Source organism: Mangifera indica, chromosome 9, assembly GCF_011075055.1.
Source record: "Mangifera indica cultivar Alphonso chromosome 9, CATAS_Mindica_2.1, whole genome shotgun sequence".
In the NCBI taxonomy this organism is placed as follows: domain Eukaryota; kingdom Viridiplantae; phylum Streptophyta; class Magnoliopsida; order Sapindales; family Anacardiaceae; genus Mangifera; species Mangifera indica.
Genome location: NC_058145.1, coordinates 13183098 through 13209313, shown reverse-complemented (window position 1 = coordinate 13209313; position 26216 = coordinate 13183098). Strand labels below are relative to the sequence as shown.

General features: G+C 34.0%; 5 protein-coding genes across 6 annotated transcripts; 3 read left to right on the top strand and 2 right to left on the bottom strand.

Moving 5' to 3' along the window:
* Nucleotides 1-1659: 1659 nt before the first annotated feature.
* On the bottom strand, nt 1660-4641 carry LOC123225720 (enoyl-[acyl-carrier-protein] reductase, mitochondrial-like). The gene is made up of 10 exons (XM_044649836.1): nt 4420-4641; nt 4222-4319; nt 3730-3861; nt 3496-3639; nt 3324-3426; nt 2762-2861; nt 2548-2624; nt 2384-2462; nt 2095-2213; nt 1660-2009 (listed from the first exon to the last, which is right to left on the bottom strand). Exons 1-10 carry the CDS (start codon nt 4599-4601, stop codon nt 1916-1918), a joined length of 1128 nt encoding a protein of 375 aa, XP_044505771.1. The 5' UTR covers nt 4602-4641; the 3' UTR covers nt 1660-1915.
* A 2803-nt stretch (nt 4642-7444) lies between these two features.
* LOC123225527 (two-component response regulator-like APRR3) lies at nt 7445-14423 on the top strand. Its single transcript, XM_044649523.1, has 11 exons — nt 7445-7601; nt 8433-8759; nt 9631-9792; nt 9914-10047; nt 10347-10508; nt 11247-11430; nt 11557-11974; nt 12097-12124; nt 12439-13197; nt 13923-13996; nt 14068-14423. Exons 2-11 carry the CDS (start codon nt 8462-8464, stop codon nt 14144-14146), a joined length of 2298 nt encoding a protein of 765 aa, XP_044505458.1. The 5' UTR covers nt 7445-7601; nt 8433-8461; the 3' UTR covers nt 14147-14423.
* Nucleotides 14424-18883: 4460 nt separating this feature from the next.
* On the top strand, nt 18884-22473 carry LOC123226055 (probable serine/threonine-protein kinase PBL5). Its single transcript, XM_044650519.1, has 5 exons — nt 18884-19235; nt 19826-20064; nt 20215-20404; nt 20540-20931; nt 21907-22473. Exons 1-5 carry the CDS (start codon nt 19124-19126, stop codon nt 22213-22215), a joined length of 1242 nt encoding a protein of 413 aa, XP_044506454.1. The 5' UTR covers nt 18884-19123; the 3' UTR covers nt 22216-22473.
* Nucleotides 22474-22685: 212 nt separating this feature from the next.
* On the top strand, nt 22686-25523 carry LOC123226056. 2 transcript variants are annotated; one of them, XM_044650521.1, is made up of 3 exons: nt 22686-23124; nt 23360-23523; nt 25441-25523. In XM_044650521.1, exons 1-3 carry the CDS (start codon nt 22947-22949, stop codon nt 25447-25449), a joined length of 351 nt encoding a protein of 116 aa, XP_044506456.1. In that variant the 5' UTR covers nt 22686-22946; the 3' UTR covers nt 25450-25523. The 2 variants fall into 2 exon arrangements, with proteins under 2 accessions (XP_044506456.1, XP_044506455.1); XM_044650520.1 differs by lacking the exon at nt 25441-25523 and having other exon boundaries at nt 22688-23124; nt 23360-23749.
* LOC123226054 lies at nt 23860-25691 on the bottom strand. The gene is made up of 3 exons (XM_044650518.1): nt 24709-25691; nt 24089-24631; nt 23860-23993 (listed from the first exon to the last, which is right to left on the bottom strand). The coding sequence occupies exons 1-3, from the start codon at nt 25543-25545 to the stop codon at nt 23874-23876; spliced, it is 1500 nt and encodes a 499-aa protein (XP_044506453.1). The 5' UTR covers nt 25546-25691; the 3' UTR covers nt 23860-23873.
* Nucleotides 25692-26216: the final 525 nt, after the last annotated feature.

Sequence of the window (26216 nt, the reverse complement as noted above, 5' to 3'; positions counted from 1 at the left end):
TCCCAACCTGAGCCCGTGACATACTCCTCCACTCAAAATGGAGCACGCCCTCGTGCTCCACTCAACTCGCAATATACCCCTAATCCTCCACTGGCCGCATCAAATGACCACACGATGAGTGTCCCCCATATTGGCTAAAGGGACGCCCGACCACTTGTCAAGCGCGACATACCCCGTCATGTCACTCTCCACATGACACCCCGAAAGACCCCCGTCCTCCACCTGGTGCACCTCCTCGTTATGACATGATGTATTCTTGGCATTTGCTTTTTAACTTCAGGATTCTCACATGTCCTGCATATAATGGTCAATCTGTTGCCCCTTGCAATTTGCTTGGAGGGTCTCTTTTTACTACCGCAGTATTGGTGATGGTTTGACTCTGATACCAAGTGTCACAGGCCGAATTTTCTTGACTTGCCTTGCGGCATCCTCGATGGGCTGTCTCGAGGATCAATCTTGCATGCGCCCACATTTTGGCTTAAGATCACTAGTTTCGTCTTGTCTTGGACTCATCAGGAGAGCGGCTCTAACTCCCAACCAGTTTGTGCAGGGTTGGCTTAGTCCTCTCTTCAATGCGCTACCATAGCAACATTGTGCAGACCCTGTGGCTGGAACACTCCCAATTACAGTTTTGCATCACAAACCCAATGACCACGCACACTCGCTCTTAAACTCCCCATCACTCATAGTTGTCCAAAACCCAACCTGAGCCTGTGACATTATGATGTGAACCATGCAACTGCTGTAAGTCATCATTTAAAAACCATACGTATGGTAGGAGATAAAGCCTCGGTTGACATCAAAGGTGCAAACGAGGTCTTTTTCACTAATATTGCAAATGTAGATTCATATTTTTGTATGTCAGTAATATGAACAACACATTTTATTTCAGATATTTAGAGTAGAACCTGGATTTTGTCTTACATTTCAGGCTGGACCGCCCTGGTTTTCAATTTTGAATAGGTTGGGGGTTTTCAAGTGAAAGGAAAACTATGCCAAGTTTCCGGCAGATCTGGTAAGCAGTAGATGAGTTCCTCTAAAGTGTCTGTACAAATGTTCATTCTTTGTTATATGTATTAAGAGACAGAATCGAAACAAGGCAAAAAGCATACATTCATTGTCACAGCACACCTTTTCTTTTATTTTTTACGCCTACTCTTAGTTTCCTTCCCTTGTCAAATTCCTGGGCCATCATTCAGTTACCAAAAGATGCCATCCGCTCTACCCTTACGTGTTACCCTGGCCTCTAGATGACTAGATATATACCTGAGTTAGTGGAAAGCGTCGTTTCATTAATTTGGTGTTGAATTGCTATTCAACCATATTTTTGTTCGATGTAGAACAAATCAAATCATCATCTATGCCGTAACTTGCGGGTTGTTGACACTGTGGAAGAGGCTGTGGACCAGGGAGAGTTCACCAAGTAAAGTCAATGTGTTGTATCATGTACAAGTCAATTCAGTTTAATAACATCATTTTCGTCAAGAATTAAGATGACCTAGAGGTTCTTTGTATGGTTGTACTGTATAATAAGAGATTGCGTTCTCTTGCCGCACCAACTCTTTTTCTTGTATCATATTTTCACTCCCATCTTGAATTCTATAATCAAAGTACTGTCCCCATCACAATTGTTCAACCAACGAAATGACTCTTGTTGAGTTGCATAAATGGCGCTCAATTTATAATTGACGTTATTCAATGATATCTTACAATCAGCTAATAGCACAATTGCAAAGGAATAAAATAAAACACAAATTTTTTTTTATTCAATTTGACTGTGAAACTAAGATCTTTTTCAACATAACTACGCTAGAGTGGATGGTTCAGAAACACACCAGAGGGGAACAACTTTGTCCAGTTGTAATGTTTGGGTAGATTTCTAGAGTGCTATTAAATCCCGATCCGATTGTAAGCTCTAAAACTTGAGTACTTGTTTAGGTTGGCTACCCTGTGATCCGAGTGATTTGTCCAAAGCAATCTGAAACTTTTCAAAAGGAACCAATTCCATCCTGCAAAGTGGAGCACCTCAACTGATAAAACAGTTCATGCTACTGAGATATTAACTGGTGAGTTTGTCTATGATGGAGAACATACTCATATTTTAACTTCCCTTCCCGTACGAGGCACAGTAAATAATCTATCATATTTCTGCACTCTGTCGCTTTATCTGAACTCAGCCATTTCTGCAACCAGAAGCCCTTCAAGGAAATATCCTGCATAACAGACATGTTAGGACAATGAACTCAAGGATGATATCATGAACAAAGACCTTATTGTGATTTTAGAAACAAATAATTGTTCTGCCCAGGCTTGTACAAACAGAAGCCGAAAAGAAATCAACACAATGCAACAGTCCAACAAGAATTGGAAAATCATGGCTTACCTTAAAAATGAAGGATGATGTTGATACGGTGACAGGTTTCTTTGACATTCCACCATAAGTTACCATACTTCCTCCCTGTCTGCAAACAAGAAGTTATTGCTTTCCTAAGACAAATCAAATTTAAACCCAACAAATACTCAACAATTCAGTACTGAGGGTTACACCTCAAGAATTTGAGAACCAAAGAAGCAGAATTGCCCCCAACACAGTTGAATCCCAATGCAGGTTCAGGTAAATTAGCCTGGCATGCAGAAATGGAAAATGGTAAGCTTAAGTTATCTAAGAACAAATACACACTAAAAAACGGAATCCTTTAATAAACCAGGCACACCAAAAGATCAAAACCTTCCATTAAGGTGAGTAAATAGATTATTATACCAGGAGACTCTTGACATTCTTCACTTCCAGTTGGCTCTCGGTAAAAACTTCATCTGCCCCAAGTTTTTTAAGCTTTTCCTTCGCTTCATCTGATCCTGGCCTAAAGCAAGCTGAAGATAGTAAGTGAAGTTATGCAGGCATCATTCATCAGATTACAAAACTTCAGAAAGTAGAAAGATGAATAAAAAACACAGTTCCTGTCACATTGTAAACTTCTATAAATTTTGCATGTGCCTAGCCATAGGACCTTTTCTACCTTAGAAGAATGTTATCTGCATCCATTGTTTAACCGTAAATATATCAGCTTCTTTTTCCTTGAAACAACAGAATTTTTAAGTCTTTTCTTCAAGCATATATGAGCATTTCTAAGGTGATGTCTACAGGATCATAAAGAGGTAATGAATACCATAATTTTCTTGTTGAAAGCGATTACCATTAACAAGTTTAAAAACATAAATAACCTAAATAGAACCTTCTGAGAAATATATTGCGCCGAATTAAGAATTTTCAAAGATGCACCAAATTCAAAAAATAAATACATTAATACTTCACTTCAAGGTACCTGTCCCTAATGATATTAATGCTATGGATGCCACGAAATTTTGCAATCTGAATTATGCACTGCCCCACAACGCTTGTAGCACCATTTTGCACAATAGAATCTCCTGCTTATTGCCAGAATAATCAGCAAAAACAGTCAAGAATAGATTATCAAAATGAACTTATGGAAGTACCAGAATTTAGAGTTGTGAAGTCTTCAAGCATCCTTAATGCAGTCAAGGGATTAACAGTAATTGTCGCAGCATATTCCGTAGGTGAATCCTTATTAATTTTGTGCCAGATACTCTGGTCTTTGACAACGTAAGTCTGCCATGTCCCTTCATTGAACAAATATCATCATCACCAAACATGCTCAAGCAACCCATTATATCTTTCACCTTCAAAGTTAAGCCAAAAATAAAATGTACCAGAAGACGGTGGTGATGGAATGACCCAATCACCAGTAGATAAACCTGCAACTGCAGAGCCTACTGCATACACTTCTCCAACACCCTCATATCCTCCCACAGCTGGTACTTGTGGTCTCAGTGGGTACACTCCTAAATAACACCACCATTTCTACTCAATCAAGGTGTCTTAAAACATACACTTAAGAGGCACACAATAAGATACAACAAACACAAATTTTGATTATATCAATTAACTTAATCTAGAAGAATAAAAAGAAAAGACAGTTCGTGAATTGATAACATTAAAATATTGTATTAGTGTAGTCTTAATCTGTGCAATTACAACTCGATAAATAAGAATGATCGTGAAAATCTGATTATAACAATTCACTTACGGATGTTTTTATATGAATCATTCACAATTTAACAAAAGATAAGCACTCCCCTAATTTTCAATTGCAACAACAAATCATAGAAAGTAAACAAAAAAAAAAAAAAAAACCTTTTGACCTTGTATGCGGTTGATATCAGAAGGATTTATTGGAGCAGCCAACATTTTAACGCACACGTCATTCTGTTTCAGTTCAACCGGCGGTAACTCTACAACTCTGCAATATTCCAATTATAGTCATTCACTCACTGCTAAACTTAAAAAATATATATGCGTATCGTAGTATACATAAACAGAAAATCTGTGAATAGGTGTACTTTGTGACGGTGTCGGGTGGGCCCTCGCGCTCGTACACAACGGCCTTGGACGGCGGCGACATAAGAGCCGAGAAGGCTCGAATACGATGGGCTTGGGCACCGCGACAAAACGCCCATTTGAGACCGAAACTTTCTGCCGATTTGCTGAAAGCTTTCATAGCAATTGATTTTGCCAACGCCATCTCTCCCCGACTATGCAATAGTCACAGTGTGCTGTCCTGCTCAAGCTTTAATAAGTTATCTCTACACGATGCCGTTTTATCTTGACATACGTTCGTGAATGATGTTGTTACGAAGTGTCCCGACATACAATAATACAAATACGAAAAATGGTAACAAAATTGTTCTATATTGTATTTGCATGAAAAAAAAAAAATCCTCCAATCATACATTATATTTATATTTACTTTTATGTATAATTGTAGTTATTTATATTATATTTAATAAATAATAATAAGTTATATATAATAATATTGTTAATTAAAAAATAATTTGATGCACTAGTATTAGAGGCGTCTAAAGTTTAAGAATGCCTCATAGCATTTCTCGTCAAACATTATCTTTTACTTGTTATTTAATTTCTTTCAAATATTCTATCACATCTTTATATTATATGAAGAGTTAATTGTGCTTTAAATAGGTGTTTGGGTAGAGGTTTATAAATATTATTTTAATAATTTATTTTTTATTATTTATATTACTTTATTTAGTTTATAAATAATAAAAATTTTTAATAATCATCGATTATCAATAGTGATATGATATGTAATATAAGAGATAATTTAAAAAGTTATCAGATCATTACCTCCATTTTACATATTAAAATATTATTAAAATAATATTGATTTTATTATAATTATATCCTTATTTATTAATTTTTTTAAGTAAAAATAATATCATTTTTAATTAATATAACAAATAATATAAAAAATATTTTAGAATAATTAAACCCAGAAGTATTTAAATAAAATAATATGTTAATATTTTGTTTACCTCTAACTAAATACAATAATTATTTATATATATATATATATATATTAATTTTTATCAAATTTTATTAAATATAATAATAATTTATATAAATAATTCTCAAAATAATATATTTTTAAGATAATCTTTTTATTTTGATAATAAAATACTCTTCAAACTAAATACCTCATAAATAGTTGAAAGTCGAGCACATTTCAAACATTTTACTATGTTATATCGTTGACCTCTCCACTTCCCTAATTTTTTTTCTCTAACGATATGATGTACAATCAGAAGTTACAAATGTATACAAACATATATCCAAAATGAATATTTAAAATATAATATAAAAATATTAAATAAAATGTTGAAATAAAAGAGTTAGTGTGAAAAAATATACGCTAATAGCTTGGAATTTCACTATTAGCATAATTTCTTAGGGAAGACACAAAGAGATAGTTTTGTTTGTGATAGACAAAGGCGACATGGTTCTCTGAGACTTCCAACGATCATCTTCATTTCAAACAAAAATAAAATCGTCTTTGTTTAAGACGAAGATACTTTGATAAAGATGATTTAATCTTCATTAGAGAAAATCAAATTTTTCGATACTTGAGATTTGATCGATAAGTAGAGATAAATCGAGAGGAAGGGTCAATACGATCATAGATGACAAATTTCACAGTCTCTAATAACAATTTAGGGTGAAGAAAAAATATTTTTTTTAATATTAAGTCGGGAGAGAGAGATTTACTTTAGATCACTTCTTCTGTGTTGGCCACTGGTTTAGGGTGGAGAGAAGAGGTCGTCGACGTTAGAGGGATGAAAAAAATTAAGAGAGAAATGTGACTTTTTAAAGTTAGAAAACTTTATACATGAGTAAAGTTGTTAGTTTTAAAATTTACGAGAAAAATATAATGAATTTTATTTTTTTTATATTATTAGTAAAATATTAGGTTCAGGTCTACTCATGACAGGTTAACCGAATTTGGTTTAATTTAATTGGCAAAGACAATTATAAAAGGGAGTTGGAGGACAATTAGATATATATATAAATTGCCCAAATTGCCTCTTTATGAGATGAGACTATTTTTTTTATTAGAAGAGAAGAATACTCATTCTTCTCCTGTAAAAACCAAAGCATAGTAACTTGGTCTCCCAAATGAAAGCAATACATGGTGCAAATTGGGTCATAAAAATCTTACTAACGTCAGTACCTTGTATCGTATTTAAATGGAGTTCATCAAAATACGAATCTGGATACGTAAATTTAATATTTACAGAAATTCACAAAACTTAATTTTTGGCATAATTGTTCATAATACAAAATAATAATTTTACCTATACTTCTAACAATAAATTTTAACAGTAGTTGGATTATGAGTAAGATTTTAAATTTTTTAAATTATATAAGTGTGACTTTGAGAACATATTAAAATTTGGGTAAAAAATAGTCATTTGGTCGAAAGAAAACTATATATATAAGAATGTATAAGGTTAAGTTTCTTTTATCGATATTTTTAATTTATCTGATTTAATAATTATAAGATTAATAATTAGTCCTAATATGATTGATTCTCTCCCAACAAAAGAGGACCCCATTCGAGTGGGGGCTTCCGTTGCCCAAAAAAAAAAAAAAAAAAAACTTCTTTGTGGATAAGCTCTGTCGGTTCCGAGAAAAAGAAAATGTTGAGATAAAGGGTAATGTGGGCATTATATTTTCTGTGTCTCACTCGCATCTCCATACTACGTCGTTTTTATGAAATTAGGGGTTTTCCATGCGTCCCCGGGACTGTTTACAGAAGACTTTTACCCGCATGAGAGGCGAGCCACATGTCCATTTTCAGATCTTGAAGATCACTTAAGATTCGCGGTTGAATCTCCACTCCTAGCTTTTGATTTTGTCCATGTCACCTTTACATCAATGGTTGAGTAATCGTCCACGTCTATGAATATGTGGGCACCATATCTCACGCGGCCTCCTGAGCCTCTCCACACCTCCATTTGTTACACGTCAGCAAAATAATATCTTCGCTCCCTTGAAACTTTTGCTCCATTTCTTTAACAGTCAAGCTTTCTCTGCAAGGAGCTCCATTAAAAAAAAAAAAAAAAAAAAAAAAAAACACAAAAAATCATCGATTTAAACTTAACGATTCTGTATTTGAAGCTAGTGGCTGTTTGGTTTTATACTGTACTATATATAAGCTCTGCAGGTTCGTTTTCTAATTTCTGTCTTTCTCTCCTCTTTCTTTTTTGAATAAAATCAGGTTCGTTTTCTTTTTCTTTTTCTTTTTTTAATATTAACTATTATGGCTGTCGTTTCTCGATCTACTGTCGTTTCATATTTAATGCTCTGTTTGGAAGCTGAGAAAAAGGTAAGGAAAGAACAAATTTTGAGGTGGTGGATCTTAGTTCAAATTTTTTTGACTAGTTTTATTTTCGTTTCCTCTGTATTCTGATTAGAAAAAATGGTGCTTTATTAACATTTAACTTGTAGATAATTATGCTTTACATAGAATACAACATATTAGATTGTTTTTCGCTGGTTGATTGGCTTATTATAATTTGTATCTTAGTTTCCCTTGTTTTGTTCCTCCTGACACAGGAGTATTGTAAATTCAGAATCAAAGCTATTTTTGAGTTAATAGTGATATATTGGTTTTGATTTTCACGCAGGCTTTTTTACTTGAGAATTTGTAGATGAAAGTTTTTTGCTTTTGGTTATGTATCTGATTTTCTAATGCATTTGTCATAAGTTGATAATCATGGAGCATGATAAATATTTATAATTTTTGGTCTGGATATATTCGGTGTGACTGTATGAGTGGATATATGATTATATTGCTATTTTATGGTAGATTTAAGATGAGTTTTGCAATTTTTTTTATGGTGTCTGCTTACTAGAAATTTTCTGGGAGAAAGATTGTTCTGATTGTTTGTATTTGTAGAGCTCAATTTTGAGGAGAGATAAGTCTGCAAGTTTTATAATATATAACACAGGGTATCTCATGCATGCATTTTTTTGTGCTAATGAATGTTGTTAGGATAAAAGGTTAGTGACCTAAACAGCCATATGTGTTACGAGCAAAAAGATGTCAGGAATGGTGTGGCCGGTGAAGGCCAAGGTTTGGGCTCATCTGAAGAAGATGAGTCGAGGGTTGATGATGCAGCTACAAACACAAATAATGGACCTGTAGGGACAATTCAGGTCCATGATGGGTTCCAGATATCACAACAACAACCTCCTCAAGTTTCTGTGATTTGTTGGGAGAGGTTCTTGCCTATTAGGTCCTTGAAGGTTCTTCTAGTGGAAAGTGATGATTCAACTCGTCATGTTGTCAGTGCTTTGTTGCGGAATTGTAGTTATGAAGGTTAGTACTTGGCATTCTGTTCGACACATGTTTTTGTATCTCATGTATCATTTTGGCTTTTAGTTTAAAACTTGAATTCCCTATGGATCTTATCTTCATATAATTTTTAGTTCAAGGTAGTTTTATCATAATCTTGTAGACCCAAAAGAATCTAATTGGCTAATTGTTATATATTATGTACAGACTGGCATTACATTGAAAACGGCATCCTTCAATGCTTGCTTAGATTCCTAGGGAAGCAAATGTGTTATCAGTTGGTTTTTTTTTTTTTTTTGGAGTGTTTGAGATGTAGTCATCCTATTTTATTTTTCACTTCAATTGAGTTAGACTTTTGCATATATATGGAGAATCAATTGTGAAGAAATTTTTTATGGTCTTGATATCTGTATTAGGATTGAATTTCATGGATTCATTTCTTCTAATTTATATTTTCTAAGCTCTAACACATCTTAGACTCTATCTAAATAACTTTAAGCATGATGAATCATTGCCCATCGGTGCTGAATATGTTCTTCCATAGATGATTATGGAACTCTTGAGCTTGTTTGGTATGGTATGGTATAGTTATCATGATGAATAATGTGGGTTGAGTTATGCTTGGACTTAGATAGCATCTTATGTCTTTTTCACAGAAACAAAAATAAATATATTTTCTTCTAATTATAATCTTGAATCTCCTAATATTTTAGTAAATGAACAAATTTAAAATTGTAGACTCTTGAATTGCTAGCTTAGGTCTATGAGATTTATCATCTGTGGCTTATTCTGTGGATGTGTGTGTCTGGGTGGATGAAGCTGTGTCAAATTTAACTTTTATGTTATTAGTTATATTTCTCTATGGAAGCTTATATCCTTGATCTGGTATTGGCAGTTACTCCTGTTGCAAACGGCCTTCAAGCATGGAAGATTCTTGAAGATCTTTCTAATCAGATTGACATTGTTCTAACAGAGGTCGTCATGCCCATTTTATCAGGAATTGGTCTTCTTTCCAAAATTATGATGCACAAAACAAGAAAGAACATTCCAGTAATAAGTAAGAATCATGTCAATGCTCTTTTCCATATAGATTATCATGAAATGTAAGCTTCATTCTCTCTTGAATATTTCTGATTACTGCATTGATTACAATGACATTTGATGAGCTTTTTTTGCAGTGATGTCATCTCAAGATTCTATGGGCATAGTATTTAAGTGTTTGTCAAAAGGTGCAGTTGACTTTCTTGTGAAACCGATTAGGAAGAATGAACTTAAGAACCTCTGGCAACATGTTTGGAGGAGATGCCATAGTGTGAGTGTTATTCTTTTTTTGCTTTATACATGCAATTATCTGGTGGACTTGTGTGGACTTTTGCCTCAGGTTAAGGTTAGAGTTAAGTGGGAAATAAAACTATTCCCTAGCTGATGCACTGGATTTTGCTTGTAAGGTTGATATCTTGTTGTATATATAGATTAAAGTTAGAAATTTATTTGGTTTTTAAGGGTGTTTGGTTTGGTAGTGAATTTATTTATATTACCTTTGCCTTAGTTTTATCACCATTAATCTTGATGTTCGACTCATGTTTGGACTAATTTCTCATCCTCTATCAGTCTAGTGATAGCGGGAGTGAAAGTGGGACGCAGACCAGAAAATCAGAAAAATCGAAAAGTAATGAGGAGTCTGAAAACAATAACAGCAGTGGTGATGAGCAAGATAATGGGTATAATGGTCTGAATATTCGGGATGGAAGTGATAATGGGAGTGGCACTCAGGTTATTGTTTATGGTTCTTTAAAACTATGTGGCTTCATGTTTCTTTGTGTGCTGTTAGGCAATATACATATTTTTTTTATTTTGGAAGTTTGATTTGATGGAGTGGCGCATCAGATTAATCTAAGCTTACAGACAGATAGACAGGCACACGAACAGGGTGGTGCATCAATCAGTATTAATATTTTTCTCATTGCAATAAATTTTTATTTAGATGTTCATATGCATATGGTTTAATCAGAGCATTCCATTAAATTGGCAAGAAATGTTTCATCTTGAATCAGTTCTTCCCTTTCCTTTGCTATCTCTGCATGTATTCTTTTTAAGCCTAAACGTCATCAATCAAAAGCATATAGTGATGTTAATAAAAGATTAATCTACTCTATGCCCCCTTGAATTAAGGGTTTTTATTATTGGTTAATTGGTATTATATTCAAGTTTAATTAAGAAAAACTGTTGAATTTAGATGTTTTCAAGCATAATAGTGGACCATCTATTTAAACTGCATAAGAAAAATGTTGAGCCATTTGTAACAGATAGAGCATATAATAATGCTTTAAGACTTTGGGACTTGTTTGGGTGCCTACCCCTTAGATGAAGACTTAATAGATATGTATCTTTTTTATCCACATCTCCTTCTGTTTGGTTATGTACTTAATGAATTTTACATTTATAATTTATGTCATCTAATAGATTACCAAAGGTCAAAAAACAGACATGATAGTTCTTTTACTTTAACAGAGTTCTTGGACGAAAAAGGCAGCTGAAGTTAATAGCCCTCAATCACTATCACCTTCATATCAGTTGGCTGATGCTCCTGATAGCATTTGTGCCCAGGTGATCCATACTAAGCCTGAATCATTTAGCAACGGATGGGTGCATGTTAGTGAAACAAAAGATGGCCATGAACAGGATGAACAACTTGGTATGTATCTATTTTTGCATATCTGTGGTCCTCTTTGCTGAACCTTTTTTCTTGTTTCCTTTTTCTCTTTTGCATCCCCTAATATCACTTTCTAGTGATGTAATGTGCATTTTTGTTTTCTGTAAGATGATGTTGCAATTGGCAAAGACTTTGAAATAGGAGAATCTAAAATCCCAGAGAAGTTATTCACCAATGAAACTAGCAAAAGACACAGTAAATTTTCTGAAGTAGATAATAGACTATTTGACAACGGACAACTGGAGCATGACAATGAAAGTATATATGGAAAATGGAAGGACCAAGCTGCTGCTGTCATTAGTACAAATGCCAATCATACGAATCCACAGGCCGAAGGAAGCGGCTTTGATGCTGTAAACGGCACTTCTGACATCTCATGTGTCAAAGACAAAGTAACTGGTGATTGTGGAGAACTGCCATCTCTTGAACTAACTCTGAAAAGGGTGCGAGGAGTGGAAGACGGTCGAAGTGCTGCAAATGATGACTGCAATGTTCTGAGACATTCAGATTTTTCAGCTTTCTCAAAGTATGATGTAAACTTGAATGCTCTAATATATTCATGTTTAGTGCTTTTATCAAGTAACAATGGATCTAAACTTCTTTTCCATATTTATTTTTTGCCTGGGCTTGTTGAACTTGAATATGCAGATACAATACCGCATCTTCTGCAAATCAGGTAATTATTTAGCACTCTAGACTGTATAAACCAATGAACTTTTTCTGTCATAGCTATTCTTTGATTTACTCAAAATCATTACTTATTCCATTAGCCATGTAAATAATCATATGTGGATGGTGCTGCTGTCAAATTTTGAGAAGGAAACCATGGAAATAGTAAAGCACGCTTATATATTCTTCAGTTGTATAATTACAGCACCTCCTATCTCATAATGTGGCTTGCAGCTTGTAGCAAGCTTCTGATGGTAACAGTCACTTTAGGATGGCAAAATGTTCTTTTACCAGTCTAATGTTAATTCTGCTGCTATTCAGGCCCCCACAGGGAATGCAGGAAGCTGTTCTCCACTAGATAATGTTTCTGTTGCAATGAAGTTGGAAACAATGCAAAATTTTCCACCCCATTCAACTGGCACTCCTCTAAATCAACAGTCCAACGGAAGTAATAACAAGAATGACATGGCCTCTACTGCTAAATATGATACCTCCAAACCAGAAGCTTTGAACGATAATTCAGAGTCTATTTCAGCATTCAAACCTTTTCACTCCTCTGCCTTCCCATCTTTGCAGAATGGTGGGATTTATTCCTCTCAACAAGTGTTATCTGAGAAAGCAGATGATATGGGAGTTAGTATGATTCGAGCTCAACTGAGAGGGACTCACCATTTGGTCCACGTTCAGAATCACCAGCACCACCACCGTCATTATCATCCGCGTGATCATAAAGTGCAGCACCATCAATCACAGCAAGATCAGGACGATCTATCAATCAAGAATATGGCAGCTGCAGCTCTGCAGTGTGGTTCATCAAATGTATTCGGAGGTACCACCGAAACTAATGTAGGAAACTATAGTGTGAATGGCAGTGCCTCAGGAAGTAACCATGGCAGCAATGTTCAAAATGGAAGCAGCACTGCATTGATTGCTGGAACAACAAACTTGGAGAGTGACAATGGGGCAGCTGGAAAAAGTGGAGTCAGTGGGAATGTTGTCGATGAGGAACGAGTTGCTCAGAGAGAGGCTGCCTTGACTAAATTTCGTCTGAAAAGAAAAGAAAGATGTTTCGGGAAGAGGGTAATTCAATTTCTTGTCCTTTTGCATTGTAGCTATAGATGTTCTGCCTAGGAACTTATTTTGCTAGATTTTTTATTGGCCTAGGTTTTTCATTATATCTCATTATACCCAAAAATTCCTTAGACTCTATGTAAATTTTTGCCCAAGTTCTATATTTAGTGGTACTTTTAGATCCTCAAACCTTGACCTCTTAGTTGAAACCAAGGGGTTTTACCACTAAGCCTGCCTCTGCGTTTTTCAGTTGTGTTAATCAACCAAAGAGCTTGGTGTTGATTACTTTTACTCATTTGTTATTCAAATGAAAATACTATATAATTCTGTGGGTTAGAATCAAGTGAAAAAATAAAAAGATGAAGCATATTGAATTGTCATTGTGGTGAAGTAACTTTCCTTCAGTGTCCAGCTACTGAGGAGTATAGGATAAACTAATATGTGATTACTTTTAACCTCTAACGGGCTGTTTTCTTTGGCATTTGATTGTCATGTCTCTAAGATTCACTTTTAAGACCCATGTCTGCACTTGGAATTAACTCAAATTGTTTTCTCTTTTTCTTTGTTTCATTTCAATTTGATGATATTGACAAAACCAACAGTATGATACGTTGAACTACAGAGGTTTTCTCCGCCGGTGATTTCAAACTTAGTGCTTTCTGGTAGACCCATTATATTGCCTTATTTTAAAAGAAAGAAAAAAAACTTAATCTTCCTTTGGTATTGTTTTTCAGGTCCGATATCATAGTAGGAAAAAATTAGCAGAACAACGGCCTCGTGTCAGGGGACAATTTGTTCGGCAAACAGCGTATGATACCAAGTTACACATGGTTAATAATAGCTTATGCGAAGTAGGTACTGACTGTTTTATTGTTTCAGGTCTGATACCAAAGGAGGAAAAGATTGTTCGAGCAATGACGTCACCTCAGAAGACTATTCTGGAGATAACCTTAGATGACACAAGCATTGATGCAGACTCGTAAATGAACTCATATCCCTTATGGTGCTGGTGAAATAGTGTACCTCAGACAAGCATTGAATATTCATGTCTAGGGAAGGGGTTTGTCTCAGTATTATTTGCTAGAGAGAATGTAGGTAGGGGCTAAAAGAGACATTCGATTCGAAACCTCTGTGAAGATACTTGACATTTAATGTTTTTTTAATAAATGTTTCATGAACTTGTAGTGAATGATGTTACCTCTGTCACTATGGAATAAATCTGTTTCTTGAACGTACAATATAGTCACTCAGTTTAATGAACACCATCTTTGGGCTCATGTTTCAACTGAGAAAATTTTGTTTAATGAATTTCAAATCTCAAATGGGGAAATTGCTACCTCATTTCAACTTTAGTCAAATTAAGCTAATTGGCTTTTTGTTTTTGCTTGTTGCAATTTCAAGATTACCCTTTTGTTATGATTGTCGTGGGCTAACTTTTGTACTGACAATAAATGAAATGAATGGCTAGATTAAAACAAATGAAGAATAATCTAAAGGGCATTTGGCTTTATTACTCTTTTTCTAAAAGTTGGGAGACACCGTCCAACTCCATTTTTATGCTCCTGTTTTTAGTCCTCCTTTCTTGTGCATTTTTGCCTGATTTTAGACTTTTTGTGTTGTATTGTGTTGTGTGTTATTGACTGTTGTGGTCTGTGGAGGAGCAAGAAAATATGCACTTGAGTCAAATTACTAATAAACACACAACCACTCAGTAATTGTCGCTGTCGGTGGCAAAAATGAAGTTTTAGTGGATTCTTCAGTATACCCGGTCGGTTCATTTTTCTCTGAAAATTCAACACTGTTCTAGAATTACATAGGTCATGTTCATATAACATTAATTATTGGATAAGATTTTTTTTTTGGGGATAATAACCATTTAATCCCTGGGTTTGGTCTTAGTTACACTTTAGTTATAGAATATTTTAGTGATGTTTTGATTCCTGTTCCACATTTTGGTCCTTGAAATTTGCTCATGAGTCAAAGACACTAAAATATGCTGCAAGACAAATTTAGGCCAAAATTCAAGGACCAAATTGACAGTTTCCTTTTTTTTTTTTTTCTAATTTCAATGAATTATTTTATCCATTTTATTAAGGATGTGTGTTAATTGTTTTTAGGGTTCCGCATTGAAAATATCTACGTGTTAACACACAAGTCAATCCCATGAGTGTGCAACCATTTTGAACAGAAATGTCATCAATCAAATTAAATTAATAAGAGGGAAATTAATTAAATTAGTTTTTTAAATCATGATTTACATTTTTAATTTTTTTTTTCATCTTACAATCCTTGTCAACAAATAACATTTTACCAAAATTGCCCTTATGTATAAAAAGAGAGTACCTCATTTTCATCCCCTCGCCAGCCGATTCCCCTTACCTCTCACAATCTTCTCTGGTTTTTAGATGATTTCGACTCTAAATCTCCGTTTTCGTTCACTTTTTAAGTCATTCATCTTCAAAATGACTTCACAGATTAGCCATTTGTTTCTTTTGTATTTGTTTTTTTTTTTTTTGGTTTATACTCGATTAAGTTTTGTAATTTTCATATTGAAATTTTTGGACTTTGAGTTTGGAAATGGTTATTAGTTGATGTAAAATGCTTATATGTTAGCTATTGAAGTGATTTAAGTATTGAAACTGACATTGTTCCCAAAAAATATCATTTTTTAATTTAAATTTTTATTTTTGATTGGTAAATCTTTAGGTTTTTAGTTTAAATTAATGGTTAGATTTTAAATAATTGTTTCAAGTCAATGTTTTGATTGGTTAATGGATTGAAATGACAAAAATTACTGAAAAGTGGATGAATTATCTTGTTCCCAACATCAAAATCGGGATAAATATGACACGCTTATCTTATACTTACCATCGTTTAAGGTCAAAATTGATACACCAAATGCTTATGAAGGGCTTATTGATATTTGGTCGAAAGACTTATTTTCACCCAAAGTTTAGTGCAAACTCAAACTCATATTTATTAATTTTTAAAAATCTAAAAATCGATTTGTTTAATAAATTTTGTTTTACTGTTAAGGATAAAATTGTTATTTAATAAAAATATTTAAAAAACTAAAATTTATCATATTTTTTCTCCAATAGAGAAGTCGAGAAGGAGAGAGAATGCTTCTATGACTGAAAAAATCTCAAAGAAAAATATTTATTTTTTAAACTTTAAAAGAAAAATTTATTAAATTTTTAAATATGAGAAAAAAAGATGATAAATTTTTAATTTTTTAAATATTTTTATTAAATAAAATTTTTATTTTTAATAATTATAATAAAATTAAAAAATATTTAAATAGATAAATTTTTAAAAATTAGTAAAGATAAATGGGTTTACACTCAATCTTGGGTGAGAATAAGTCTTTTGGCCTTGATAATTGCTGCAACTTGTATTCCATTGTTGACGGTACTGCAACTGCTCACGTTAATTTTGACTAGAAAAGTAATAGAAGTTATCGTCCATGCCATTGTCAATGGCATTTATTACCGTATATTTGACAAAAAAACTTAATGGCATTTATTGTTCATGGTACCACTTTTTTATAATATTTTTTATATTTTATTTAATTTAATTTCTTGGTTTATATTTTATTTAGTTTAATTTTTAATTTTCTTTTTTGTATTGATATTAAACAATGGTGGACATCATAGTCCAACTAGATCTTTCTTCATATTATCACAACCAAACTTATAAAAAACTCTAAATTTCTTATGTTCGGTATTGATAAAAATTTTAAAATTATAAATTTTTTTTTATATATTTATATATATATATATATCATTATGTAATTAGATGATTTTAAATTGATTATAAAAATAATAATTAATTATATTATAATATATTATCTATAAATCTAAATTATATATAAAAAACAAATACATATATTATTGCTCTAAAAAATTACATCATCACAGCTCATAGTTATGATCTTCATTCATCATTTCTGAAAATTTTTGGAATTGCAGCAAGGAAACTAATTAGTAAGATTTTATGAGTGACATCAAACCGAGATGGCAAAATCTTTTGGCGCAGAGATCAAACTGGCTTTCTGAAAATTAGAATCAGCTTATTCGCCCAGGCCGACAACGTGTACAGATTTCTTTAGGCAACATCATTTTCATACCATAGAAAAAAACTACTACGGACATGATTCAACCTTCATTTTTCTTTCTTTCTGAGTCAAATAAAACTGTATGAGGGAGACCATGCATCAAGTTATGAAATTCTTCCAAGTTCTAGTCAAGAACTTCCACTCGCCTTCGTTACCGGGTCAATTTCACCCCTTCAATAGTGTCGTTATTGGAGTGGTGATTAAACTGGTGTTGTTCCAGCCAATAGGTTGTCACCGTTGTTGGGTTAATGTTATCATCTGAGTTAGGATTTACAAAAGAGAGAAGAAGATGAAAAGTATTTTAAGAGAAAGATGAAGGTATGTTAGAGTGATTTAACATATTTATTGAATTATCTTGCTGTAAAATTATTTTTTATAATAGTTTTTATTAATATAAATGAATTATTGATTTAAAAAGTTAGTAAAATTAGTAATATATTAAAAATTTTTAAGTAAAAAAATATATATATGTAAAAACTTTTTTAAGCTTTATCAGCAGGAAAAATCAACAGAGTTCTGGTGAGTCCCACTGAAATAAAACTTTCACCGCATTGTCCTTTTTACGAGAAAAAACGTCGGTAAATGGAGTTTGGCAGCTCCTACGTCACCGGTGGACGATTAAACGATAAGCAGAAGAAATAAATGGAAATGTCACATCAATAGCTCACTCAACCAATCCCTGCTCGCCACTTGTTTAGACAGTTGTGGTTCATCAGGCGAACACAGAACCTGATCTCACTAAATTACCCTTAAAATCTTGGTTGGTAGGACTTAATTGGTTAAAACATCCGCCGCGTGGCTAAGTGACATGAAAACATATTGTTAAAGCCTAAAACACTTATTCCCACCCAAGATATAGTGAAACGCCAACTCTCAACTGCAAGTTCTGAAAACTCAAATTTTTATTTATTATCTAACTTTTATTAGAAGTAGGAGTGAAATTATCATTCTATTAATAATATAAAAAGGAATATAATTTTATTTTATTTTTCTTTAAATTTTAAAAATTAATAATTTTATCTAAATATCAAAATTTCTAATTTTAAAAAGTAACTTTTTCCACTTCTATTCTTAAGATTTTTTTTCTCTTTAACCATCATTTTCGATGACAATAACTATCTAACAGAAATGAATATGCGTTTCTATCAACAAAGAGACAAAAATATTTCTTTGTCTTTTAGTCAATGAAGACGAAGATTCGTCTACTAGAGATTGTGGTCGTCTCTTCATCTTCTATTAGATGGTTGTCGTTGTTAAAAATGATAGTAAGAGAGAGAAGAAAAAAAATTTAAAAATGTAAAGAGAAAAATATCATTTTTCAAAACTAAAAAATTGAAATTGAGATGAAATATCAGTTTTTAAAATATAAAGAGAATGAGATAAAATTATAACTTTTTTAATAATACTTATAAAATGACAATTTTACCCTTATCTTGTTAGATAATTTTAATAAAAGTTGGATGATGGGTGGATATTTGAGTTTTGAAACCTTGTAGGAAATTTCACTAAACCTTGGGTGGGATATTTTAGTTGGTGTAATTTAATCAGTTTCATTCAGCGAAATAGGGGAACAATACCCACAAATATAGAAAGGAAAGATGGTCCAAAATAGTGTGTATGTTGAGATTGCAATCTTTGTTTCTCTCTTTCTCTTCCTTCTTTCTGATCATATATAGTGCTTAATGCTTGTTGACTTGGTTTATGAAGCGGGTTGTATTTTTTTTTTCCTTCTTTAGGCTGCTAAAAAGCAGAAAAAGCGAGAATTTTTTGTTGTTGTTTCCGTGAAGAAAAACAGAAGAGAGAAAATTTTGTAGTATTATGGGTTGTTTTCGTTGCACTGCGAAATCAATCAAGGATGATAGTATCACCATCAACTATAATAAGAAGGATCGTAACAGCAAAATAGGTGATCGAAGGCAAACCACTTCAGGTATGAAGCTGCTTCATTTTTTTACTTTCTTTTGATTAAAAGTTTTGTTTTTGAAATAAATGAAACGCATTGTCTTTCTTTGATCATGACTGTTTTTGTCCTTTCTCTACTTTTTTTCAAAAATAAATTTCTAGTGGGCTTGTTTTATGAGCATTGTGTTTGCTATTGAATTTGGTTTTGGCTGAGGTAAGGTTGGTTCTTGAATTTAGTTTTCGTTTTCAATTTTATGTCTGCATGCTTAATTTTTATGTGATCATGAAATGGTTTTCTTTGTCTTTTCAAATCTTGATAAAATAGGTTTTAAAAATATCTGCCTTTGCATCCTAGGCATTGGTCAGGCAAAAAATGTTTAATTTTGTTATCAAATGTGTGAGTATTTACCTATGTTATTATTATCGTTATTATTTGTTGTTTTGCTAGTTTGCATGAGATGGGGAAAATCCAATACATAATCCAAAATCTTTGCTTGTTCTTTATCTGCTTTCAATTTTATTTCTATTTTGTTTGAACTCAACACATCCCTTATCTGGCGTCTTTTTCTTTGTTGTCTCTCATGACTTTTGTTGTGTTTTTCTGTGTATGTATTTTAGATACATCAAGAGTTGCTTCACACGATATTGAAAAGAAAGGGGAGGTTTCGGAGGATGACCAATTATCTAGGGATGTAAAGAACTTAAATTTCAAGGATGGTACAAACGGTGGCAAGAGGGCAGAGACATTTACATTTGATGAACTGGCGGCTGCAACTGATAATTTTAGGTCAGGCTGTTTTTTGGGTGAAGGAGGTTTTGGCAAAGTCTATAAGGGCCACTTGGATAAAATTAACCAGGTTGGTTAAATACACTTGACTTTTAACATTGTGTGAAGATGAACTATATGTGTTCTATGTAGTTTAACTTAGGAAATTTGCAGCAGGTGTAGAAGAGTATTGTGCTTTCAAATGTTGGATTTTTGTTTAGGTGTTTTTATTTTGTTGTAGGTTGTTGCTATCAAGCAGCTTGATCGAAATGGAACACAAGGAATTAGAGAATTTGTTGTTGAGGTGTTGACACTAAGCTTAGCAGACCACCCAAATCTTGTAAAATTGATTGGCTTTTGTGCTGAAGGTCATCAGAGACTATTGGTTTATGAGTTCATGCCCTTAGGATCTTTGGAAAGCCATTTATTTGGTATGTAATTTCTTCAACCAGTACTTATGCTGTTCCATTAATCAGCTCATAGTACAGTATCTGTTTACTTTTTATATCAGCTCTATTAATTATTTCATCAGCTTCTTTAACAACAATTTTTTTTTTTTAAATCAGATATTAAATTTGATAGAAAACCACTTGATTGGAATACAAGGATGAAAATAGCAGCTGGTGCAGCTAGGGGCCTGGAATATTTGCATGAGAAGATGATGCCCCCTATTATATACCGTGATCTGAAATGTTCTAACATATTGCTTGGTGAGGGGTATCACCCCAAGTTATCTGATTTTGGCTTAGCTAAAGTTGGTCCTAGTGGGGACAAGACACATGTATCCACAAGGGTTATGGGCACGTATGGGTACTGTGCACCGGATTATGCAATGACTGGTCAGCTGACATTTAAATCAGATATTTACAGCTTTGGTGTTCTCCTTTTGGAGCTCATCACTGGTCGGAGAGCAGTTGATCAAACAAGTGATAGAAAGGAGCTATATCTGGTTACATGGGTAAGATGACTATTATTACACTCTTTTTAGTTTATTCTGCATACTTGTTCAAATTAATTCTGAGGTTCTAGTTGTCCTTAATAAACTCCACGTGTTATGAATCAAAACTTATGGAAATTTGTTTGAACTATGCTCAGTAGGCATTGCTTATTTTCAAATAATTTCCTTGTATGTGAGTTTCTCAATAAACAATGGCAATTGGTTTGAAACAGAGACGAGATTCAGAACTTTGATCATAATTTTGTAGAGATCATTATCTGTTGATACCAACACAAAAAGGATCAACAAGTAATAAGGATGGTGGAAGTGTCGGTTCAAGTTCTTTCTTCATATTAAATGAATATTTATTTGTAAATCTAGTATGTAATATTCTTCCATCGTTGAAAAATAGTTTTAGAGGGGTTTTATAGCTGACAAGTGAACTTTTGCCTATATTTTCCAAGTTGGCTTTTACTGGGGGTTTTCCCCAAATTTTTAATGAGGAAGTTAGCTTCCTTTTGCAGCTGATCACTACTGGTTTTGTTCCAGTTTTTAGAAACACCGAATTCTTCTTCTACCATGCTCCCATGTTCACTCCAGCCTGTCTATTCTCCTGCCATAGTAGGCAACCCTCTCAGTTGTACTTTCTGTCAGCAGTTTTTGCATTGCCTTTGGTTGTTTCTTTTACCCCATCACTTTATGTTAAATCAGTATACTACATTGAATTGTAGTTGTTATGGAAGTGGATCTTTTAATCTTGTTGGAAGCATAGTCCAGTTTTTTGCTAGTTTTTTGGCAGGTTGTTGTATTCAAGTTATGAGCACCATGCTTATGCCAGCTTACTCTAAATTACTTTTCCAATAATTGAAATCATTGGCAACTGAAGAATGCATCGAATCGACTTCTGACCATGAAGAATTTATTAGTAAAAGTAGCATGTGCAGTTTGTTTGTTAATGTTTTTTTTCTTTTTCAATAATCTGTGATTTATGTGCAGGCTCGACCCATGTTCAAAGACCGGAGGAACTTTTCCAAAATGGTTGATCCATTGCTTAGAGGCCATTATCCTGCAAGAGGTTTGTACCAAGCTCTTGCTATTGCTGCTATGTGCATTCAGGAGCAGCCTAACATGCGGCCTGCCATATCTGATGTTGTAATGGCTCTGAGTTATCTTTCGTCCCAGATATGTGATCCCCAAAACCGTCCAGCTAGAAGCACACAAAGGAACCCACCTCTTCTTGTTCAAGAAATCGGTGAAAATGCTGATCAAAGAAATGATGGCAATGCATCTCCTAGCTGCAACTAGGCCCCAAAAAAGATGAAATCGGGAATAAAATGGTCCATACTTTTCTCCATTGTTTATATGTACACAGTAGGGCCTTGTAATCAAGTTTTGTTGCGTCAGAAGATAAGAGGTGTTACTGGCATACAGGAAATTTACCCTCCTCACTACCATCTCTGTTGTACATGTCAGCTAGCTGAGATTCTTCATCTACAGATGCCTATTTGCTGAACCTTTTTTTTTTCCCCATAAATAATAGTTTAACTCCACTTTTTACTGTAATGGGTTCTCTTCTCTGATCTTTCAAATCTTACTTCAGTCATATTCACCTCTTCTTAAACTCTACTGGCACAAAATTATTATAGCCATGAAGAATTGAAGGTTGTTGCAGGAACCTAAATTATTATAATATGAATGCTTGATAAAAGAATAATTTTTAACCATCATTGACTTATATTGGAAATGTTTTTCATGTATAACAGAGAATTTCTCAAATATGTCTGTTTTCTTTCCTATAAATCATTGGATCGAACATCGGAAACACAGAAACCCAAGGGGGTAAAAATGACCTAAATGACTCAAATTAGTTCTTGTTAACAGCCAAAGTCATGTGCGTATTAACCTTCAATGTATTTCCCGCCTGAAGTCGTTAGGAGGCCTAACTGAATGAAACCCAGATGTCAAACCTCACAGAATCTTGATACGCTCTCTGCAAAGCTCATCTTGAGCGCTTGAAATTCTCTTCAAGAAGAGTCATGGAAAACTCGAGCTCCCTTCCCCTCTACTTTCGCCGTTCCGGCGCCCGTCAATCACGCTTGGAAACTCCCGTTTCGCAGCTCCGATCATCTTCTTTATCACCGCACAAGTTTGTCCATACCATTCCTTTGATTGTTTTGATGAGTTTTTTCATCCTATGGTGGTTCTCTCATCCTGGTAATTCTCTAAGAAAGCAACTAATAATGCATCAACTCTTTTCAAGTTTAGGTTTTTAAATATGCTGCTGGGTTTTCATTACTTTGGCTTGAAGTTTGGTTTCTATTATCACGGTTCAGAATGTTGATAACTAATTCATTTCATTTTCCGATTAAGAAAAACAAGTCTTTTTATTCTTTTCATTATTCAATTGTTCCCTTTTTAGAATTTTTGTGTTTACTTTATGGAAAAGCAGTGAATTTGGTGTTCAAGGATGGCAGAATTAAAGAAATTCATCAAACTGCGACACTGTCTCTGAATGGTACATATGTTGAACTGGCCATCCTGGCATCTGCAGAATCTCCTGTTAACTCAACTCCTTTGAATCTTACAAGGAACAATGAAACTCTAGCCCATTCGGTGAGTGAAAATTATTAAAGAATCATATTTCCTGATCATCTCTATGATTAGTCAATTCTATGAAATCATGTTCTTGTTAATATTGAGTAGAAAAGCCATTGAAAGATGGGCGGTGTTCGTTTTTGTAGAGCAACTATAGTCTTTGATATACTTGTATCAGATTTACATAGCCAATGAAGCAAGAAATGAAAGTTGTGGCTGATCAATCAGAGATGTGGGTTGAAAATTTGGCCTTTTTCTTGTGACGAAGCTGATAAAAATTACTCATCTGAAATCTGTTTCCTTAACTTTCTTGACAACAAATGATAAGTGATATAAGATTCTGAGAAACAAAACAAAAAGAGACCTATCTATATGATCCGTGGCTTCTGCACTTCAATAATCTCATCTTCAAGGCAACTGTCTACCCATATGTACATTGTTGAGCTATTCTTCCATGGCAGAACTCTACAACAATCCCGTCTAGGTGACTGCCAAAAAAGACATTAAGCATGTATAAATAATATGTATACTCATTAACCATGTATCAAGTTGATTTCTGCAATATCATGTTTTTTCTCCTTACCTTCTGCCAACGTTGAGGATCTGGCTTTTTGAAGACAACAATGGTGTTGACTGTCTCCGGTGACTCCATTTTCCACCTGCAATACTGGCGGCGAGATTCACGGCGATTGTAAAAGCCAACTGTTTGGTTCCTAGCCTTATGATACCTAACCTTGTGCATATAAAAACTAAAGGGGTGTTGACAGGGGCTCTTGGGAATAGGCCTAGTATTGAATGCATAGGCTGTGTAATCAGCTCTCTTGTACCAATTCAAAAATGTTCTCGATGGCCTTTCGAGCTGTCTTGGAGAAATAATTCCCCTGAAGATTTGAACCACAAAACCCCACGATACAGAGATCGACCAGGATCGTGATTGATCATAGCAGATAGATTGTTGTATTATACTAGCAGAATCAATGTTGACAGATTGAAATAAGTGTTGCATTGCTTTGGTTCGGCTCATGCCTGGAAATATTGGCTCCACTACATCTAGATGATGCATTGACACCAATGGAGTCACTGGATGAGCCGCTAGAAGGCCTAAAAGGTTTCCATATAGATCATACTGCAAATTCAATTTAAATTTATATATGAAAATCATTTCCCACATAAATGAAAAACAAATTCAATGGCCTATTTTACCTGATGAAAGCCAATTTCCTTAGTGAGTGGCACACCAAGTTCAGCCATACAAGCTTGAATCCTGTCGTCACTGCCATACAATCCGGGGTATCTCTGTATGCATCTATCCTGCATTTTCTGCAATTCCTTTGCCAAGGGATAGCTTATTGCAAATCCACCGCCACCATATGCCATAGAATATGAAAAAATTATATTCTGAATATGGCTCTCTGATGAACTCCCAACGTAATAAAATTGTGTGTGGTCATATTTGGAAAGTATTCTCACCACATTATCCACCACAAAAACTGTGTCATCATCTCCCATCACGAACCACCTCACATCCTCCATTCCAAGCCTGGACATCTCTGATACAACTCTTGATATTCTTAATGCTGATCTATGTCCCTGAATGTTTGTATAGCTAAAATGTGATGTTTCTCCTGAAACTCTTGTCTCAGGCAACCCTTCGCTTGCACTACTTCTCACTTGTCTATCCACCCAAACTACCCCTCTTGTCTCCTTAGGCCTCCACCATACTTTTATGTACTCTTTTCTTCTCTCCCACAAATTTGCCGAAGCTGCTATCCCAAACACAATGTGCTTAAGCTCTGTATCGTATGTTTCCGGTTTGTTGGGGTTGATTGTGTCTTCTCCTTGTTCTTCCTTGTTGAGTTTGAAAGAAGTAGGTAAGGATGAGTTTTTACTAAAAAGATGGGCATCTTTACAGACTTGGACATATTTGTTTAACAGGAAGTTTGAAGAGTAGAGAATGTAAAGAGTGGAGATGAGGATGAACAACCAAACAATTGTGCCTCTAATTCCTGTAGGTGGAATGCAGAATCGGGTGGAATTCATTTGTTCATGAGGGTTGTCTTGTTTGTTTTTCTTGTTTTAGGTGTAATAATTCCCATGTTTTAAGTTCTAAATCCTTGGGAAATGGGGCAAAAAAGATGTGGAAAAAGAACTTGGACTGAGCATTCTTCGGATCAAGAAGAAACAAGTTCATTCATTTGTTGTTACTATATTTATATATATATATATATATATATGTTTCCTACTCTTTCAATATTTTGTTTTGGGATTTCTAAGGTTTTAAGTTAGACAAATCCTATGACGGCCAGTAATAACGATTGAATCTTTCTTATATTTATGGTCATTTCTTCGAGCGTGGATTAAATATGGGCATTTGAAAGTAGTTTGTCTGAAAAAGTGGAAATATGGTAGGGGCTTTTCTTTTTATATGTCTATTTTATATCCCAATCCTCTTTCCACTTTCGTATTATAAAAAATGGGCTTAAACTCATAAAAGGGGCACTAAGGCTCTTGGGCTTTTCAACTAAGGACTAGGTCATTGTACATTTGTGTAGTGGGTTCTTATTAAATTCCGTAGTATAATACTGAAAACAACCAATCATAAATATTACAAATTGATGAGTGTGTTGAATGGAATGAGAAACACGCAATAGATTTGTGGTATTTTTGGACTTGTAATGGCTTTTGAAAGACGAATAGGAAGGACTAGTGTG